Below are 23,306 nucleotides of genomic sequence, written 5' to 3' on the forward strand. Positions count from 1 at the left end.
CTGGCTTCTACTGTTTTTTTCTTCCCCCTCTCAAAATTCTGACATTTCTTACAATATAGGTGAGAAGGAACTAATGAGATCCAAATACAGACGTGCTTGTACTCTGAAGTCTAGAAATCCCAAAAAAATACTATGTGTTTTTCTCCAATTATACTCCTTACTATTAGTGTATATTTTTAAATATTAAATTATATTATTGGCTGGTATTTTGGGCTGATCTTGCCATTTCTAATTTTTAAAATTAACATTTCTTTCAATCAAATGACTAGTAAACTTTCTGATGATAATAACTCTTGGTTTTCAGTCTACTTGCCAATTTATGGGGTATTCATTAAATGAGTAATGTGTAATGCTTTATCTTTTCAATTTTTTTTCCCACTGAGCCTTTTCCTAAAATGGGTCTTGAAAAATAAAGCCAAAACCCAACAGCAAACAAGAACTTTACATATCAAGTAAAGAACTGTTAAATCAAACAGCTATATGTGTTATGATATTCATTGAAAACCAATGGTATAAATTAAAGTTTAGTGAATTTCTCCCAAACTTGTTAAAAGGAAACAAAAATCAGAAATCTTAGTGCACACAACTATAATATAAGACATCCTTTTCACAGCAATAAGTTTTTCTCTTTTTACATAACCGTAAAGGACATATGACTATAATTCTGGAGGAAAGAATCTCTGCAGATGACATATTGACAGGACTAAAAACACATACACAGATGCACACATGTGCGTGCATACACACATACACAGAGCAAAAGCAGCATAAAAGACGTCACTTATAAAGCTATAAGGAAATCTATAACTAATGTTCCTATATTTGGAACATCCTTTAATCAGATTATCATAAATACAAAGAATATCAAGCAAACATATCTTGAATAGCTATCTTGGTTGTCAAAAAGAGTTTATAGACAGGGCAGGGTGGCTCACGCCTATAATCCCAGCACTTTGGGAGGCTGAGGCAGGTGGATCACCCGAGGTCAGGAGTTTGAGACCAGCCTGACCAACATGATGAAACTCTGTCTCTACTAAAAATACAAAAAGTTAGCCAGGCGTAGTGGTGGGTGCCTGTAATCCCAGCTACTCAGGAGGCTGAGGCAGGTGAATCACTTGAACCTGGGAGGCAGAGGTTGCAGTGAGTTGAGGTCATGCCATTGCACTCCAGCCTGGACAAGGAGAATGTAACTTAGTCTCAAAAAGAAAAAGAAAAGAGAAGAAAAGACAGGGTTCATATATACATAAACAGAAAATATATGCAGTACTTTAAAAGCATGTCTTTAAATAATTTAATTTTTATCATATTAATAAATTATTAAATGTGAACAATTAATTTTATCTCATAAAGGCATACTGATTATTCACTTATTTCTTTATAAAAATAGATAAATGATAAAATCTATCCTTAGCAAAGTTCAAGTAAATGGAAAAATTATTTATAATTATTTAGTCCTTTAGTCTCACAGATTTTTGCCTATCGATTATTTAATTAGCATCCTATTATCTATTTGATTCTGAGGAAAAGGCCAAAATAATTTGATGCTTTATTTGTTAAGTTAAAAAAAAAAAAGATATATTAATGCTACTTCTTTTGCAGCAAAATGTCAAACCAGATGATCTACTTTCTCAGCAGGCTCAAATTGTTTAAGAAAATGGCACAGTTATCCAAATACTACAGCTCAGGCGTTTCACAGGACTTCTTAGAAGAAATTCATTAAAGCCACTGGGAAAAAAAAAAAAAAAAAAAACTTTTCTGCAAAGTGGTAGTGTGATGAGCTGACTAACGATGTGATAATGTCTGAACATGATTTTCTACCAGTAGGAGATACATCTTAATTAACACAAGCTTTTGTAGACTTTCACCCACTCTTCCTTTCTCCCATTCAATCAACAAATAGATTATGAGGCTGTTAGACCTGGATGACAAACTGCACACAGTTACATTACTTTGCATTCTCTGGCTAATCAACTGTAACACAATATGTGTAATTATTTGAAAACAAAAATGAGAAAAATAAAATACTCTTTCCAATTCTAATTGAAACTTTTTTGTACAGCTTTTTGTGGCCAAGGTGTTTCATGTTCTTCTTTGCAGAAAATGATCAATCTCTAATCCACTCCAATATGCAGAATATACCAAATGCAATAAGGATTTACATAACAATAAAAAGCAGTAGGCTTTTTTTTTTTTTTTTTTTTTTGAGATGGAGTCTTGCTCTGTCACCCTGGCTGGAGTGCAGTGGCATGATTTCAGCTCACAGCAATTTAGTATTATGCAAATCTATTCCTGGGATGAGAAGAAAATAAAACCTCTTACCACTACAAAAAAAAAAAAAGAAAGAAAAAAATATATAAAAGACGAAAGTAACACTGATTAACGCTATTCTTGTATAACCTAAAGATCCTTTGCATCTAGAGATGTGATCACTGCCACCTATTTAGTTTTTTTTTTTTTTTTTTTTTTTTTTTTTTTTTTTTTTAAACAGCAACCTAAGAAAGAGCTATTGTTTGCTAGAGGGACCCAGACAGGTTTTATCAATCTCAAATCATTGTTTTCCTTTAGGTAACCCCTCTTCCCTAACTGCCTCTCTATTACTTCCTCTATAAAAATGAATATTTTAACTGTTTTGATATTAGATTTTCAGGGCAATAAAAGAAGTCATATAAAATACTTCTAAGGGAGACAGTATTGCCCTAAAGAAAAGGTATTTGAATAAAAGTTCTTCACATTTTTATTAATCGGTAATTTTTTTATCTTTCTCTTAATGCTCACATTACACTAATTTGCCAGTTTTAATTTTTTTTTTAAATGGCACTGAAATGAAATCCTTAAGAGACATTAAAGATTAAGACTCTATTAAGTGTTTAGTTTTAAAAACACCTAGTATATTGTAACCTATTAATAGTATTAGAAGTTATACTGGAAGGAACCAGACAGTACCTCCTACCCCAAAAAGGGTCAATAGGATGATTGCATCATAATATTGATATTATTTCACATTTTTTGGCAATATAGGCTGAGGATTACTTCTTAATGTAGGACATATTATCAGAGAGTATACACGATAAAGGATATACCAAGGGACAAATCTTTCTTCACTCATACAGTTTTCACTATTTAGCAGCAACAGGTCATAAGAGAAAAGACACTGTTGCCAAGTAAATCTTAAGTATTCTTACCACACACAACAAAGGTAACTATTTGAGGTGATGAATATGTTAATTAGCTTGAGTGTGGTAATCACTTCACAATGCATATGTATACAAGAGATATGTACTCCCTGAAAATACACAATTTTACTTGTCCATTATACCTAACTAAAGCAGAAAAAAATTTCTCTTGGAAAATGAAAAAATAAAATAAACAACACTCAACTGGTTGTCAGAGAGCCTGAGTTCTTGACCCATGTCTGCCTCTATTCTTAATTCCTTTTCTGAACTGACAACTGAGTCAGATGGGTTCAGTGATCTTTAAGCCACCTTTCAACTTTCAGTTGCTTAAAAAATATTTGCCTATTTTCTCAAGCTTTGCATCTGATAAAGGACTAGTTTCCAGAATCTACATGGAATTCAAACAAATCAGCAACAAAAAACAAATAATCCCATCAAAAAGTGGACAAAGGACATGAATAGACATTTCTCAAAAGAAGACATGCAACCGCTAACAAACATGAAAAAGTGGTCAACATCACTAATCATCAGGGAAATGCAAATTAAAATCACAATGAAATGGTACCTTACTACTGCAAGAATGGCCGTAATTAAAAAGTCTAAAAACAATAGATGTTGGTGTGGATGTGGTGCAAAGGGAACACTTTTACTCTGCTGATGGGAATGTAAATTAGCATAATGACTATGGACAATACATGGAGATTCTTTAAAGAACTAAAAATAAAACAACCATTCAATCCAGCAATCCCACTACTAGGTATCTACCCAAAGGAAAATAAGTCATTACATGAAAAAGACACATGCACATGCATGTTTATAGCAGCACAATTCACAACAATAAAGATATGGAACCAACCTAAGTGCCCATCAACTAACAAATAAATAAAGAAAATATGGTATATATACAACATGGAATACTACTCAGCCATAAAAAGGAACAAAATAATGTCTTTGGCAGCAACTTGGAGGGAGCTGGAGGCCACTATTATAAGTGAAGTAACTCAGGAATGGAAAACTAAGTATCCTGTGTTCTCACTTATAAGTGAGAGCTAAGCTAACCTTTGCAGACTCAAAGACATAAGAAAGATATAATCAACTTCGAGAACTCCGGAGAGGGAATGTTGGAAGTGGGGTGAGGGGTAAAAAACTACATATTGAGTACAGTCTACACTGCTTGGGTGATGGGTGCACTAAAATCTCAAAAATCATCACTAAAGAATTTATCCATGTAACCAAAAACTACCTCTACCTCAGAAACTATTGAAACAAAACAAAACAAAAAAGAATATTTGTTCAAGGAATGAAAAGAAATCTTATTAAAGTCACTGAAAGGGAGAGGGACCACATGTCTTTGTTTGACTGGGACTATTCTGGTTTATGCCTGCTGTCCTAGCATCCTACTCTATTTCACATTCACATGAGATTTTTTTTTAAATTAAATATTAATAAGAAAAGCTAGGGGTCATGTAGTTGATACAAAGAAGTATCCCCAAAGTGCCTCTTCAGTGAAGAACCCGTTGCCCAGCTGTGGAGAGTGCAGTTCAATCTCCAGCTGTCAGTTCCATCAGGATCGGCCTCAGATACAAAGCAAGTACCTCTAACAGAGCAGCTCACATCCAGTGACTGAACAAGGCAAGGATATTTCAGCCCTACGCAGGCAACTCTGATGGGCAATACTTGCTCTAGATCTTCCCACCTATTTGGCTGGACTTTGTTGAACCTGCCTTGTTTCAAATTCTTCCTTCACCTAAACCCTCTTTGTTCTCTTTCTTTGTTCTCTTTCCTGTCATGGGTATTGCTCTCTAATAAGCATTTTACGTTATACACACACACACACACACACACACACACACACACACACAGAGAGAGAGCTTCTAGCTAATCCAACCTGCAACAGAAGTTCTTGATAGATCTCCACTTTGTACTGAGAACTTCTACCAAGTTCTCAACTACAATGGGATGTGATGCATGTGCATGTGTTTAAGTAGAATAAAGATCAGCAATAAATCATTTCTCTTTTTCCAGAACTTTCCAGATGTTACATAAATAACACCTCTGTGGTATGTAAAGGTGGTCATTGTCAATCCATTTTGACTACTCTTTTAGCCATGCTGTCCAGCATCTTGATCATGTCCATCTTGACTCTATCAGTTAAGTATTGCCTGATGGCTCCTAATCATATATAATAGTTTTTTATTTTATCTATATCTTGTTTGAATTTTAATTTTTAGATTTGTTTGAGCTGTAATTTTTAGTACTTATCTAAAAGAAATCTACCAATCATCTATCTATACGTGTGTGTGTATATATATATAAATATTTAAAGAGTAGATGTAGATGTATATATATATATATATGTGTGTGTGTTTAAAGAGTAGATGTAGGGCATGGATGTGCACATAACCACACATGAACGTATATTTAAGAGTAGTTGTCATTCATACTCCCCATATTATAGATCTTGGAGTATTATCCCCTCCTCCACCTCTCAAGGAAAAGACCACACCAATGCAGACACACAATACACACAAACAGACACATATGCAGCTTGAAATAGATGGTACAAATGATTTTTCTCACAACATTTAGGAATTACTATTTAAATATATAAACACAAAATGTGAACATGTAAAATAAGTAATTTCTCAGTAACATTTCTGAGCATGCACTGTAAGTCAGGCACCAAGTGAGGTTCTTAGTGGGCTAAAGGTCTAGCAGAGAAGAGGTCTAAATAATGTGCTTCTTTCCCTTTTTAAAGAATTTTGTAATTACATTCTAAATTTTTTTTATCAAAAGACACAAACACCACAAGTAAATAAATGCTAAAGATATGCTCTGAGAGTTTGGAACAGAACGGTCTACTTAGCCTGGATATGCTGGTAATAAAAAGCAAAAGAAGTGAAGAGATTTTATAAAAAATAAACAAACCAACAAAGGAAGCCCTTTTGAGCCATCATACTAAATAAGCTGAATATTTTTGCTCTGTTACATATATATCAATAATCTATAATGACAGAAAATTTAGAATTGAAAGTAAAATCAGTATTTTGTATAATCAGAACTTCATCAGTTAAATAATGTTTTATTCACTTCTTCACTCATCTAACAAATTTTATTGAGTACCTATTACTTGTCACAGACTATGAATAAAACAAATTATTATCACCAAGGCAGCTCTATTTATTAAACGCACACAAAAAAATGCCAAGACAACAAAAGAACTTCAATGCCATTACAGCTACTTGAAAGGAATTTAGAATATAATTACAAAATTATTTAAAAAGGGAAAGAAGCACATTATTTCTAGGGATTTAAAGAAATTAATGGTTTGTCAAAATTTGGTGTTTTAGTTTCCTTAGAAATATGCATATTAATCTTAGAAAAACAAATTACTTCTAAAAAGAATAATTAAAGAGGAGACTTCGAGTCCATCCATACCAACTAGAAAGATATGGAGCATACATCTCCCTACTGAAAAGTTTATTTAAATCAAGGGAATGTTTTTTATTACCATGGTAACTCAATAATAATACTTGGTAATACATAGTAATACATGGTAAATCAATAATAACAATATTTATAATAGCAACAATAGTTGCTATTTAAACTATTGGTTTCAAATCAACATGAGAGGCACTCAGATTAGTACTACTTTACATAAACCAGGAAATCAAGTTGCAACTTATTAAAGATATAGGCAGGCCAGGTGTGGTGGCTCATGGCTACATTTCCAATATATGAAAGCTTGAGGCCAGGGATTTGAGACCAGCCTGAGAAACACAGCAAGACCCTGGCTCTTCAAGAAAGTTTTAAAAATTAGCCAGTTGTGGTGGTGTACACCTGTAGTCCTCACTACTTGGGAAGCTGAGACAAGAGAATTGCTCAAGCCCAGGATTTTGAGGCTTCAGTGAGCTATGATTATGCTAGTGCACAGCAGCCTAGGTGACACAGTGAGACCCTGTCTCTCTCTCTCTTTCTTTCTCTCTCTCTATGTATATATATGCTTACATATATATATACACACACACACATACATATATACACACACATACATATTTGCCTATATATATTACATATGTAGGCAAATCTTGTGTCATAAGCTTGTAGGATTCAAATGAAAATGATTTATAATTCTAGAAGAAAATAAAATGATTTATAATTCTAGAAGAAAAAACCCAGTTGCATGCTCTGGTTATATAAAACTATCTTTTTTTTTTTTTGCAAATATTAAGGCCATGTCAAGGTAATACAAAAAACATAATTTTATATTGTCTTACATAAGGGGAAAAAAATCCCTAAACCCATACATGTAATTTTGAGAAGATGAGATGTATGTACAACCAGAGCTAATGAATGAATTAGAACACCAATAGGAAAACAAAATAAGCAACATAAAAATCCTCTACTTGACATGTATTCTCCACAGTATTCCTGTATATTTTCTGAACTATACCAATATGCATCTACTATCATTCACACGTTATGTGGAATTGAATTATCTGTATCTTATAATTTATTTCTTTCAAAATAATTATACCATTTTACAGCAATAATGAACTGAGAAATTAGGAAACAACTCCCTCAGTTTGGTATGTTGTAGACAAGGAAACTAAAAACCAACCAGCTGACTGATAGTCTCAAGGTCACATGGCTAGAAAGAGGCAAAGATACTTAAACAAAAGACAAAAGCAAAACAAAAACATTCACAGTCCAGGGTTCTTCCCACTGCCATCATAAAACAAAACACAAAAGCAAAACAAAAATACTCACAGTCCAGGGTTCTTTTCACTGCCATCATACTGCCTTATCTCTCCTGAGAATATACTGTACTCCCTTTTCTCCCCTCCCTCCTTTAATTTCTTCTTGCCTAAGGATTACAGGATAAGAGAAAGTTTAGCAGAGTCATATGCCATCTGCATGCCTTAACACCTGGTACTTTTAAATACTGTAAGGTCTGAAGGCAGACAATGCAGTATTAAACAAAGGAAAATTATTTAATGAATCCTTTTATTTTCAGGGGAGCAGAGTGATAAAAGTCTATTTCTGTGATACTCATTATTTTGCTTCTTATTTGTTAAATGCACTATTTAAAAAAAAAAACAAAAGCAGTTTTTGAAAGAACTACAGACAGACTTCTTGGCCTCTAAATACATCAATGCATCAATGCCTAGAACTGGATTTCTTATAAAATAGAAATTCTCTTTAATTGCCACAGAGGCTAAACTATAACAAAAAAATGAAAGAGGGTGGAAAAAAAAAAAAAACACTTTCAAAGAAAGTGAAGGCAAATAACAGAGACATTTTTGGATAAACACATTATTGCTACTAAGCTTTCTACAATCCACCTTTTAAGAAAACTGTTATATTTTCATTTGTCATATCAACTGTATTTTTTTTAAATAGTGTTGGCTTTCATCAGAAGAAACACCTCAAACTGATCAAGACACAGCTCGATACTAATTCAGTTCCTAGTTTCTGCACAAACTGAATACCTCTTAGGTGTATATGCAAGAAAAAACAGGCCATTTTATCCAAGACCAAGAACCTCCCTGACCTCCCCCAAAAATAACAAACAGGAGATTTTCTTTTATGTTTTATGAAGTTCAAATCTAAAGATCCGAGCAAATAAAATCAATGCCATGCAATATACGGGCCTTTAAAGCCCATAGAATACAGCCATGTAGTGAGTCTTCTTTGTACTTAAATAGAGGATGTCTTGACCAAAGACCAAGACTATGAATCAGGGAAAAACAACAAACAAATACATAAAATGATTAGCAAGTGTATCAAGAAAATGAATACTTAAAAATGTTCCTGATAATAACTAAAATGGCACAAAACCCTTGTCATTTTGCTTCCTTTGAAATTACTTAGTCCATTAACACTAGACTCATTTCGTAAACTGACATACGCCTTCTTAGCCATTCAGTACATTATGTCATGTTTTTTGACATTGATTAATAAATTATGTTACCAAGAAAATCCCTCATAATTCTTATTTTCTTGCACGTTACATAGTAAAATAAAGTAGAAAATACTGGATAACAGAAACTCTAAACAACTTTTACGAACAGAACAATTCTAATAAAAATATAGCAACCCATAAAAACAAACCACTTCACTATAATAACTCTACTTCCAGGTCCAGCAATTGTATAATTTATTTTCAAAACTAAAAAGTGACATTTTGGCCAGGCACAGTAGATCACTCCTGTAGTCACAGTACTTTCGGAGGCTGAGGTGGGCTGATCGCTTGAGCCAAGGAGTTCCAGATTAGCCTGGGCAACATGGCAAAACCCTGCCTCTGTAAAAAAATATAAAAATTAGCCAGGCATGGTGGTCTGAGCCTGTGGTCCCAGTTATTCAGGAGGCTGACATGTGAGGATCCATAGATCCTTCCATAGACCCTGGAAGGTCAAGGCTGCAGTGAGCCATGGCCACATCAACTCCAGCCTGGGAGACAGAGCAAGACCTGTCTCCAAAAACCGAAAAGAAACAAACAAACAAAAAGTAACATTGTGAAAATTGAATAGAAAACAAAAATTTGATATTTACTTCTATGTTTGGGTTTGTAAAACGGCTAGAATGAATAAAACTTAATGACTAGTTAATTCTTTATTTACTAAGCAATTTTTATATTTCTGTGGCATTTTAAGTGAGTTGTCCCCTACTAAAAACATGACAGCATATATTTAATGTTCATAAAATGAGAAATCAAGGGAAAAACAATTTATCCTCTTTCCTGAGAACAGATAGGCATTTAAATTGTAGTACACATGCAATGTGCTTCTCATTTTCCTGATAAAAAAGCTTCCTTGATTTCTGAGGCTGTAGAATTTATGCCCAGTTCACATACATTGAATGATTTATTATATTGTGATAGCAAATAAGCCATGTTAAGTTTCATCATTATCTTAAATGATTTCCACATAGACTCACATGAGGCTACAACTACAGTATTTCATTACACAAAGTATATATACTTTAAGCTATAATAGGTTTATCCTCATCCTGACACAGATCCATCTAGATATATACATAGGTAGTTGCATCTGTATTTGCCATTTATCTTCCACTGCTAATCACAAGTCAGATCATTATAAAATCAATCATTCTCATAGTTCTGGGGAAATGTAGCAACAGGAAGAATTTAGAAATAGGCCCATTTGCTATGTGCCTCTTTTTGTACACTAACTCTCTCCACTTACTGGTCTCCAATGCACTCAGTAATTCACAGCAATATGTACCATCTCCAAACCTTTCCTTTGCATCTTCCTAATGACATGATTTTTATGAAGCTAACAGTATATTGTTCAGTCCTATTTATTTATTTATTTATTGGCTTCTTGCAGCAACCATAGATCACTCCTCTCCCAAAACTCAAAAGATAAAGTCTTCCATTTGCTTGACATTAAAAAAATCTTTAATGTGATGTATTTGCCTCCAGCCTAGTCCTCTTCCTTTTTATTTGATATAACACTGGCAGGGTGACCCATATAAAGGGCAAATTTGATTTCAGTTACTGTTTTTTTCAGTTACTGTTTAAAACTCCTCAATATTTTACCAGCATCTTTCGGGAAAAGACCAAGTTTCATAGCAAGATCTACAAGCTCCTCCTTGGCCTAATATTTGGATGCCACCCCAGCCAGGCCACCAATAGCATGGCATTTTCCTGACATTCCAAGCTATTTCACCCTTCTGAGCCACTCAAACTATTTTTTGTTCCTGGAATAATCCCCGACTCTAGGCAAGTTCTATTTATCTCTGACACTCAGTTTGGCCCAGAAAGCCTCCCAAGTTTTCCTCCCAGAAACTTGGACATCTTCTATTTGCCCCTGGAACTATATCCCACATCTCTCCAGCAATATAAAACTTCCTCTCTCCATTTCATTCTCATCATTCAAATACGTGTATAAATATATTATAATTAGTGTATTGTTATAATTATTAAAAAATAATCATATACCTTTAATTTATATCATCCTTGTCCTTATTTCCTCCTTTCAGCTGCTGACTTACTTCTTTATTTTGCTTTACATACAAACTTCTTAGAATTTGTCCATTGGTATTCTGGCAAATGTTTAATAGCCAGGTCTAATAATAGATAAATATATAAGGCCTACTTTATGGTTGTCTTTGTTAGACAGCTGCTATAACAAAATACCACAAATTAGGTAATGTATAAACAACAGAAATGTATTTATCACAGTTCTAAAGGCTGGGAAGTACAAGATCAAGCCACCAGCAGCTTTGAGGCCTGGTAAAGGCTGCTCTCTGCTTCTAAGGTAGTGCCTTATTGCTGTGTCCTTACATAACAGAATAGCAAAAGAACAAAAGGGGAGGAACACACATGGTAGAAGAGCAGAGGAGAGTGAATCAAATCCCTCAAGCCCTTTCAGAAGGCACTAATCTCATCCATGAGGGCTTTATTCTCATGACTTAATCATCTCCTAAAAGTCCCACCTCTTAATATTATCACATTGGTGATTAAATTTCAACATACGAATTATAGAGGACATATTCACACCATGGGAATGCTGTTGGTCAATTTCTGCGGAATAACTACGTCACTGTGAGTGATGGGAAGCTATCAGACATGACCTCACTGACCACAGAGGTGGGAAGACAAGCACCTCTCAAGCCCTGGGAGCTAACCCAAGCACACTGCCAGATTGATCTATATTTATCAGCTCCACATCCTCTTTTACTTTTATTATCTCTTAAATTTTTTAAAGATATATTTTTTTGACTGTTTTTATTTTTATTATTATTATACTTTAAGTTCTAGGGTACATGTGCATAACGTGCAGGTTTGTTACATATGTATACTATTTTTATAGATATAAAATACTCTCTTACTTTTATTATCTCTTAAACTTTTTAAAGACATATATTTTTAAAATATCTCATTTATGGAGCTATTTTAAACCTGTTCTTTAGTCCCTGTACACTGCAAATGCAATCCCCCTATATATTTCTCCTCTTTATTCGGGGTTCTGTTCAGAGAGCTTTTCTAAACTTGTGTAACAGTGCAGATCCAGGCAGAAACATGACTGTATAATTTAAGTGGAAGAAGTTCATTAGAGGGAACTAATGACTCAAGTGAGGGAAGAAGTGAAAAGCCAAATTAAGGATGGTGAAAAAATTCAGAGAGTAGAAGAAAACTACTACCATCCACAGGGGCTGGTAGGACATAGGGTACTACTCTAGTGGTACTATATCCTATACTATACTATAGTAGTACCCTATAGGTAGTAGTGAGGCTACTACAATCTATAAACCATGGCCAAATGGCAGGAGATAGAGTCACACCAAAACATCTCCAAAAAAATGATAAACTCCCCATGGACCAAAACACAATCTCCATAAGAGCGGAGACTTAGTCACCTTTGTTCAATACTGTATCTCCAGTGACTAATAAACAGTCTGGAACATAGTAGTTGTTTAACACACATTTGATTATTAGCCAAAGTTAATAGTTGAAATATTATCTTCCACAAATGACTAATCATTGTAATTCACTAGTCATGGCAACAGTAACAACAAAAAGAGTACTTCCAGGCACTACTTTGAGTATGTAGCAGTTGATAATAAATATTATAACCTTAAAGTTTATATTGTATGAATATGAATTATGTAAAATCTGTGAGATTCCATATATCCAAATAAGATTTATTTATTTATTTATTTATTTATTTATTTATTTATTTATTGGCTTTTTGCAGCAACCAAAAGCCATTCACAGTGATATCTAGTGTAAGGCAGTTGATGTAATTGGCCTAAAATATGTTGTCAAAATAAAGTAATAACATTAATATAATTTTGCATGGTCATAATTTGACTTTCAAGGAGTTTCCAAAAATTAAAAAAATACTTTAAACACATAACACATGTTCTGTTTTAATCTTTTCATGAGAAATCTGAATAAAGCCTGAAACATGACTGGCTTCTACAGTGATATAGAAACAAATAAGAGAGTTATTAACTGTTTTGTGGCCCAGTCCTTAACTAAACCTATATTTAAGATTACCTTCACTGTGAGTAGTCAATTTATTATGTGACTGAGGCAAATCCATAATAATATATGACCCTGTCTTCTCATTTTTAATCCTCAAAGATAACCATATCTTCTCACTGTAGAAAGCTTTTCCAGAAGACAATACGGGAATTTATACCCAAGATTCATAGAAACATCATGTGATACATGCTACAAGTCCTTTATTGAATATTTACTCACAATTATTGCTAATTCATTAACTGCTGAAGGGATCAGTGGCAGAAAGTTTACATTAATTACACGTGGATGTTATGTATTTAATTCTGTTGTAGCACAACGCAAACATCTGTGGAATAAGTGGCTATTTAGACCACCAAAATAAGCAAGAGTATAGCATTATCTCAGACATTAATCAATACTAATCATATCTAATGAAGAAATTAACAAAACATTTCTGTACACTTAAAATGATAATCAAGGCAATAATCTCTGACCATATGTTTGAAACTGGAAAGAATGGCTGCTTCTAGAAGAGTAATGGGGTATTAATTCAATTAAAAGAGAAATCTACTTGGGTTATCCACCCCATCTACTCTACTACAATCATTTCAAGAAAAAACGCTGAATCGTGTCTAAAATGTTTTAAGGGTCTTCTAAACTTAACAGGTCTTCCACATATTTAGGAGATGCAACTAGAGGTCTGGTGAAAACGAAAATCTAGACAAGAAATATGAGACTTTGGTGCTTCTTTGTCTTGTGCTGCATAGTTGCTTCCCTTGCTCCTCCGGCACTCTATAGCTAGGTATAGTTTATTAGTCTTGGAGAGATCATTTATGGAGCTATTTTAAACCTGTTCTTTAGTCTCTGTATGCTGCCAATGCAGAACATATTTCAGCAACTAAAAAGTCATATTAAATATCTCTCAGTCAGTTTTAAAAAATAAACCTTTGATATTCAATCTCTTAGGTATCTCTTTGGTATTTCCTATACCTACTCCTCTTAATACCAAGTTTTTTTTTTTTTTTTTTTTTGAGATGGAGTCTCGCTCTGTCGCCCAGGCTGGAGTGCAGTGGCCGGATCTCACCTCACTGCAAGCTCTGCCTCCCGGGTTTATGCCATTCTCCTGCCTCAGCCTCCGAGTAGCTGGGACTACAGGCGCCCGCCACCTCGCCCGGCTAGTTTTTTCTATTTTTTAGTAGAGATGGGGGTTCACCGTGTTAGCCAGGATGGTCTCGATCTCCTGACCTCGTGATCCGCCCGTCTCGGCCTCCCAAAGTGCTGGGATTACAAGCTTGAGCCACCGCACCCAGCCAATACCAAGTTTTAATCAATTCTTTTAGAATAAAAACCAATGATTCTTGATTTCAAAGGTAATGCTCCTACTTTTCCTTCAATAATTGTAATCTCATTGTAAGGCAGCTAAATCTCTTTGAACTAAAGTGTCCGACAGTGACATGATTATTTAGGTGTTCTCTGCATGACTGCTTACGTTTTTTTCCAAGTCAACAAATATTTCAAGTCAACAACAAAGAAGGTCTATTAATTGAAAAGCATCTGACTGGAACTGAACTCTCTGAATAGAATGATCTTGTTTCTCTCGGTGGCATAGTACATTAAAAAAAAGAGGATAAAATTAACACGACTAAGTGTTCATAATAGAGATGATTAAAATAGTGAGACATCATTTATTTTAATGAGCTACTGGTAAGAGAAAATAACTGTGAAAAAACTCGGTAACAATAGCTAATAACAAACCATCAGGAGTTTCTGCTTAATCTTATGAATTAAATTATGTTTTCATTGTATGTTTTCTTTCAGATATAGAATTCTATCAATTTACCATTCATGACTGAACTTAATTCCTACTATATTGGGATTCTCATCAGAAAAGAACTTTCCTTATTCTTTAGTTCCAGAACAGTGTGGAAAAAAAAAAAAAAAAAAAAAAAACCACTGTGATTATATCAACTGATATCGAGCATATTGCGATTATTCATATGTTCATACTCCACCAGTGTATATATATCAGAGGATGACCATGATCTTTTCAATGCTACCATCTGAAAATTATCCTTGTAAACCTAGTTTTTCATTACTTTAAATGAGTCATTACTGCTCAAAGATTGTTTTAATTCATTTAGATGTTTGCCCATTAAATCCTATGTTGCAGATTTCCTTCCTTTTTTTTTTTTTTTTTTTAAGTCTCCAATTCTAAACTGGCTACCCTTTCTAAAGACATTACATTTTATACATACCTCTATTATTTTTTAACTATATGAAATAACCTCCTTATACCAACTACTGTTCTCCTCATTTCAAAACATGTCTTTCTTATTATCTTATCCTTCCCTGGTTTTTACAGAAATTAGGTTCTTCCTTCTAACGCTACCTTCTCAACTTGTGTTCACAAATTCACTACTTAGAGTTTCCATCCCCACCTCTCCACGGCCTCCTTCCCCTCTGCTTTTAAGTACCTTCAAGTCTTCCCTTGATTTTAATCTGTCCAACTAGCAACCTAATTAATACCATTTTCATCATAGTGCTTCAAATCCTTCAAAAATTCCCTAAATTCCCTTGGTTGGTTACTCTAATATTTTGCTGAGGCATTCATAATCTTCACCAAGCTGGCCCTAAATGGCTTTTCTATACTACTACCCAGAACAAAATCTTTGCTTTTGTTTGATTGACTTTGTTTCTGCTTCATTTTGTTTGACTGACTTTGCTTTTGTTTAATTGATTAAACAACTGGATTCATCCTTTCCAAAGGGAGTTTAATCATTGCCTTTCCTGATTTTTGACAACACTGTGACTTTCACTTAAATTACCTATATCTTTCTTCATTTACCTGACTTCTAAGCTTCATTTCAATTTCTGTCTTTTCTGTGAAGCTTCTCTTATAGCCCTAGACCACATTTAATCTACATTTTTCTAGTTCCCTACAGATTTTACATACGAACTCCTTGTTTAGCACCTAAGTATAAGAATATTTACATTTAGTTTTGCATTCATGTTTATATCTGCATTCTTTCCTGCAACAACAACATAACCAACCAACAAGCCAACATTTACTGAATACTCACTTGTCAATTATTCTGGTGGGTCAAGGAAATATTAATATAAGAGTGAATAATGTTTATTTTATTTACTCAGAGCTCTTACTACAATGCATCTCTCAGGTAATAAAAAGTATTTACTGAAGACAAGTAAAGTATCACCAATAGGCCTGCTGTTAAAATTATCTATTCCAAAGATACTGCTACATATACAGGAACACCACAAAAAATGTCATGCAAGAACTGGAAGATTTGTGTGATCTCAATATCAGGTGTTGATTACTTTGACTTATGTTTTCTAAAAACACATTTCAGCATCCTCACTATTGCCAGCACGTCTGACAAGTAGGTAGAAGCCTATGATTTGCAAGCACACTGAACAATATATTATTAATAATTATTGATATCAAAGGTATTCTGATTACAAAAAATGCATCTTAAAAGAGAAAACATAGATGTCAAAACCATACAAGCCAAAAATAAATAAATAAATAAAACAGAACAGCTTGAAACACATACACGTCTCTATACATGCTGGTAGTTATACTAAAACACATTCAAAGTATTACATTCCATGATTTTCAAAGACCATATCTTAAAACTGTATGTTCTACATACCTGTCCAGTCTCCTACTATTTTAAGATGAACCCCAAATGTTGCTTTGGTTTCAGTTGGACACTAAAAAAAAAATACTAGAATCAATGGTGATTAATAATTACATAATATGAAACTATAATTCAATTACAACTTTTATCCTGATGGCAAATCCCCCAAATCAATATATAATAGGAAGGAACAGACCAAAATCTATAGAGATCCTTATTAGTGGAAGAAAAAGAATCATTGTCAACAGGTCAATGAGACAATCTACATTCCTCTAAAACCCCAAAATACTTACATAAAACAATATGTAAGTGTATTTTTACATTACATAAAACATACATTACATAAAACAATATGTAAGTGTATAAAATACACTAACAAATTGCTAGTGTATTTTATTTAACCACAAATCTTGCTAAAACATCTTCTAAGTTAAAATATATATAAGAAACGCCAGTTTTTAATCACAAAGGAAGAAACAAAAAACTAATGCTTTTTTGTGTCCTTTTCTCCCTAGATATTATATACGTACCCTAACAAATTCCAAGGAGAAAAAATTCTTAATATGACATAAATTTTCCATGCCCAACAATTATGCTGCTACTGAAATAACTCTATTTCATTCCCTCCCTTAATTCTCAGAAGAAATCTGGAGTGGTGAGGGTATCTGGGGAAGGGGATGAGTTGTGGAAATGTAAGTAAAAAAAGTGCTTGTAGTCCTATATTTAGGAAACCTAGAAAATATCCAGGTAGTCAAAATGAAAGAATAAAATTTAGTTTACAATAAGAAAAATGAAAAATTTCTTCTTGTTTTCTGGATTCCTACTCACTTATCCTCAATTCCAAAATTTGAATAATGTTTTTTTCATAACTCATTTGGTAACAGTATCTGACTTGAATTAATGGGAGGCTAATATTTCTGTGAAAACTCATACATAAATATTGTCCTACAGAATTATCAACTTGTTTGAGCATGCTGACTAACATCCTGTTGGAGATATTAAGTACGATATGAAATATGCATACCTTTTAAAGTCCATAAAATCTGAATTCTAATAATGCACCTAAACTAAGGGCTATGGTTAAGGGACCATCTATCTGCCTGTGACTACCCAGCTTTTATCAAGTATCATGTGCCACGGGAAGTGTTAAGTGATTTATTTTCAAAATCTACAATAAATTTACAGAATTGTCTTTTATAGATAAGAAAATTGAGTAATTCAGGCTTAAAATACTGACTTGCCCAATAAAAATATAAGACAAAATTTGGATCCAGGTCTGTTAATTATTAATTATTGCAGGTCACTGTCTCTATAAAGCAAAGATACATAAAATGGGTGAGAGTTGTGTAAGAAATCAAATGAAATAGGAGGAAAAAGGGCATGTGTTGATCATTAGTAGAATCGGTATGCCACAATATGAATTAAAAGGAAATACAGGCTGACGTTATAGCACAGGTGAAAGAAAACGGCAGTGGAAGGGCCTTGTGATTAGTGATTGGGTTACATAGAGCAAGTCCAAGACTTCAGAGCTCACTGCGTTGACTAGTTAATGCAGGTCATTTAGGGATGGTATAAGAAGAGAAATAAATGAAGATAAAGGTACCATATTTTATGTTAACAACTCATTAGGCAAAAAGGAAAGGTAGCTTGAAAAATCAGTGAAAACACTAAGTATAAAGGTAGGTATTTGTCATTGATTCATAATAAATTATGAACAAACTAAAAGCACATAATCTATGTCCAAGGATTGGAATTAACGTACCATGGAATGTCCAAACTACTACTTTACAATCAGTGTTTCTTATAGGATTATTCCTGCTAACAGTAGTATAAAATATTAAAGTAAACTGAAATATTTTTAAATGACATTGTTTAAACATATTTATTATTAAAATTATATTGTTTTATTTATAAGTGTGATTCTGTACTTAATTGTTTTATTTACATTGTAACTTTTGTTGTTGTTGTTGATATGGAGCCTCACTATGCCACCCAGGCTGCAGTGCAGTGGCTCGATCTCGGCTCACTGCAACCTCTGCCTCCCTGGTTCAAACGGTTCTCCTGCTTCAGCCTCCCAAACAGTTGGGATTACAGGCGTGTGCCACCATGCCCAGCTATTTTTCTTGTGTTTTTAGTAGAGTTGGGGTTTCACTATGTTGCCTAGGCTGGTCTCAAACTCTTGGCCTCATGTGATCCATCCACTTCACCCTCCCAAAGTGCTGAGACTACAGGCATGAGCTACCACACCTAGCCCACAATATGATTTTTAATAACTCTGAAAGCAAACAGTTTTGTCATCAGCAAACCTCCAAATAAAATATTATCTGCAAAAACCACCCGTGATTTTACTATGTACTACTGAAGGCTGGCCAGAGTCTCTGTATAATAAAAGTCGTAGCTCTCAGAATGCAAAATACCCAACAGAGATCTGAGCTACCAATCTGATTGTCCACATGTCACTGGATGTCCTTCACTGTAAACTATATCTCAAATTATGAAAAGATGACCTATAGCCAAGAAGATATCAGAATGGAAGGCAAAGAATGTTTGTCCTTGTGTGCCTGAGGGTACATGTGGCTTGAGTTAATCTCATAATGCATTCTAAAATAAAATACATATTTTGTCAAATATTCATGTCTCTATTCAATTTTTTCAAAGCAGATATTGTAAAAGGTAATTACACACAATGTTTAACATCTCATTGGGTATCATAGGAGACTGTAAACTTCTCTTTTCTAAGTACCAGTCCAAGGTATCAAAATATCTTTGAATGCCAGTCTAGTTTTGAATGGATAAAACAAAATATTGTTTCTCTCAACCTCTTGGAAATGAGGTCTTTGTAAGTCACTGATTCTTCTCCAAGCTACGACAGACTTTAACAGTCTTTAAGCATGTGACCTCATATTTGCAAGGAGGCTTCAAAGAATAACATAAAGAATGAATTCAGTATATGTGGTTTGAAAATGTGAATGAAGATCTTGGAATCACATTTTAGTATCTTTGCATAAAAAATATCCAGATTCACTAATATTGGCTAGATCAGAGTGTGGTGATTCATTGTTTTCTCACTGTCTTTTTGTTTTAGAAAACGTTGCAAAGGGAAGAAATAAAAGTATTGATATCTGTAGCTCTATCGTTTGTCCTAAAACATGAATAAAAAATATGCTTATGGCAATTTTTCAGTTAAAAAAGTTACAGATTGGGAGGCCGAGACGGGCGGATCACGAGGTCAGGAGATCCAGACCATCCTGGCTAACACGGTGAAACCCCGTCTCTACTAAAAAATACAAAAAACTAGCCGGGCGAGGTGGCGGGCGCCTATAGTCCCAGCTACTCGGGAGGCTGAGGCAGGAGAATGGCGTGAACCCGGGAGGCGGAGCTTGCAGTAAGCTGAGATCCGGCCACTGCACTCCAGCCTGGGCGACAGAGCAAGACTTCGTCTCAAAAAAAAAAAAAAAAATTACAGAATAATATGTGTAGTTAAGCACATATTAATATTAAAATAAAAAGATGACCAGGCGTGGTGGCTCACATCTGTAATCCCAGCACTTTGGGAGGCCGGGGCTGGTGAATCATGAGGTCAGGAGTTCAGGACCAGCCTGATCAAGATGGTGAAACCCTGTCTCTACTAAAAATACAAAAAATTAGCCGGGTTTGGTGGCGTGCGCCTGTGGTCCCAGCTACTCAGGAGGCTGAGGCAGGAGAATGGTGTGAAATCGGGAAGTGGAGGTTGCAGTGAGCTGAGATCATGCTACTGTACTCCAGTCTGGGCGACAGAGTGAGACTCTGTCTCAAAAAAAGTAATAATAATATTAATAATAGCAATAATTAGCTGGGCATGCTGGCAGGTGCCAGTAATGCCACCTACTTGGGGGGCTAAGGCAGGAGAATTGCTTGAACTCGGGCGGCAGAGGTTGCAGTAAGCTGAGATCGCACCACTGCACTCCAGCCTGGGTGACAGAGTGAGATTCTGTCTCAAAATAAATAAATAAATAAATAATAAAAAGACAGACATTTGTGCTTTTATTTCTCATTGAAGAGATTATATAATCAAATTTTCGGAATACTAACTTGAGAAGTATAACTGAAGACAGAGAAAACAAAAATTCTCATAATCATTTAATAAACAGCTATGCTTTAAAACTTATCACAAGGCTTTGCTATGATAATAATTTTAGGTATTTTGAAGTTTTAATTTAACTGTAAACATTAAAATGTTGCTGAATCTCTTTAGTTTCTTTGACATAAAAATAAAGCTTGGATCAGGTCGTCCTTAATATAAATTCTAGAATACACATTCACCTAAGTCTAAGGATAAGAAAAATAAAAAGTGACAATTTGACTGTAACAATAGATCTGGAGAAATATGTGTTTTAATATTCTGGAGAAAGTATAACCTTTACTTTCCAATTATTTATTCAATATGGCATTGGGTTTTTAATGTGCAAAAATGACTAGTAATTTTATAACAGTCCCACAGAATATAAAAAGATGTTTGTAATTTATCATATGTTTGGGAATTAAATGTAAAAATGATGTCACTGCACATTATTTTTAAATAAATATGAATTTATTCAATATAAAACAAATAAGCTACATTTTTTGTTTATAAATCAAGAGCCTTTTAATAAAAATTAAAAATGATTCCAAAATAGCAACTTTTCAATAACTAAATGTGTTAAACCTGAGAAAGTGATCACATAATATGATGTTCTTTAATCATTTTTGTCAAGTCTTTCTTTTAACCCTTTCTTCCCAAGTTCTTGGTTTTATATTTTCTACTGCCTGTTAGACATTTATACCTGAAATTCACTCTAAATTTACTGTACCTAAAATTACTATTATCCTATTCATACTTCCAAAACTATCTTCTCCTTCTAATTCCCATGTGTCTGGAAATAGAACCTATATCCTTCTCAGAGACTCAAATCTTTCTGAGTGATACCACTTATTTCTCTTGCCAGCATTCAATCACCTGTCATTTCCTTTCAAACAGGCTTCCCAAAGAAAACGTCTGATCACAGTGATTTCCTATGGATTAACCTTTTGTATTCCCCTGTGAAAAAACAACTATATTCTTTCTGTCCTATTGCCTATGGCCAAACACATCTGTTTCAAATTCTTTCTGGCTTTATATTCCAGGTTTCTCCTTTATTTACTCTAATCAAGCTAAACAAAAACTTACCAACTAACACATTTTCTCATCCCTTCATCTTCACACATACTAGCCTACTCATTTACAGTGACTTCTTTTCCATTTCTTATGTTGAATCCCAGCAACTTTTCAAGGCTTATCTTAAAGCCATCATTTCATAAAGATATCCTGATTTTTCCTGCCAAGAAAATTCTCACTTCCCTGAACCCTTAGATTATTAGTATGACTCTTATACTCCTTATTACAGTCTAGCTCTTTATTTTTACATTATTTTTTCTGTATTAATAAACTGTAAATGTCTTGAGATCAAGAACTCTTTCTAAATCATTATTACATATTACCTTACACATAGAGGGTTGAATAAATATTATAATATCAATTGAATAGTAAATAGTAGATGAAAAATATAGGAGAATTAACCTGAGAATGAATTAAAACGTCAAAGGTGGGCAGCTCTTCGAGAATTAATTTATTCACTCAAGATATATTTATGTAGTGTCCAAAATACTCCAGAGAGTATTATGCTAGGAGCTCATGCAATTTCACAACTGAAACTTGTTCTAAATGTCTGAGAGGAGATAACGTGGAGTATCGAATCTTCCACAATTAATGCAACATCCTAACAGTAAACATTTTGACAAATTAAAACTTTAATGTTTTTGCGTTTATATGAAAGAAAAAAGTGTTCAATTGTATATTTGAATGAAAAATCCATTCAATATTAAAAAGAAAGTTTCTGGAAGAATATGTAAGTGGAATTGTTATTAATTTGCATTGAACATGTGCATTTATCTCAGGTCCCTTAGGCAAACAGAATACTAAAATAACAATTTAGAGATATAAAAACAGATGCCACAATGGCAAAAATAACATGGGGAGTGATAAGAACAATAAAGAGATGTCAACACATTTTTGAAAAGTGACAAGTGGATGAGGTGGCCGTTTAGGAACTGATTAAACAAAACATATGAAGCCAAAGTCCCACTGCCTTCAAACAGAGATTACCTTGAGAAGTAAACCCATGTTTTGATCACAACACTGGAAATCAGGTATCAATGTAATAGGAGGAAGTTAGAGTCAGGGTTCATCATTTAAAAGAAAAAATCTGTTTTTGTCTGTATATGGGGTAATTTTATACCCAGATTCACTTTGCTCTGATCACAAGCCGTGCAACGACTACTCCACAAACCCAAAGACAAGGAGGGGTGAAATACAAAGGCTCTATGTATAGAAATAACTGATCATGGAAGGCAGGGCTGAGATGCCAGTCATTCACTGAATAAATATTTAATGAAAGCACTCTAAGTGTCATCTCAAAATAA

The 23,306-nt window shown here is 34.0% G+C and overlaps 1 protein-coding gene across 4 annotated transcripts in view; it reads right to left on the reverse strand.

Moving 5' to 3' along the window:
• NOX4 (NADPH oxidase 4) overlaps window positions 1-23,306 on the reverse strand; it is a 165,521-nt gene that overhangs the window by 31,770 nt on the left and 110,445 nt on the right. For all 4 annotated transcript variants that reach the window (XM_023209124.1, XM_023209122.1, XM_023209123.1 and 1 more), the window contains one exon: window positions 16,842-16,902. In XM_023209124.1, coding sequence (XP_023064892.1) covers window positions 16,842-16,902 — 61 coding nt within the window. The remainder of the gene's footprint in view (window positions 1-16,841; window positions 16,903-23,306) is intronic.

The sequence above is a fragment of the Piliocolobus tephrosceles genome, chromosome 13 (assembly GCF_002776525.5).
Source record: "Piliocolobus tephrosceles isolate RC106 chromosome 13, ASM277652v3, whole genome shotgun sequence".
Lineage (NCBI taxonomy): Eukaryota > Metazoa > Chordata > Mammalia > Primates > Cercopithecidae > Piliocolobus > Piliocolobus tephrosceles.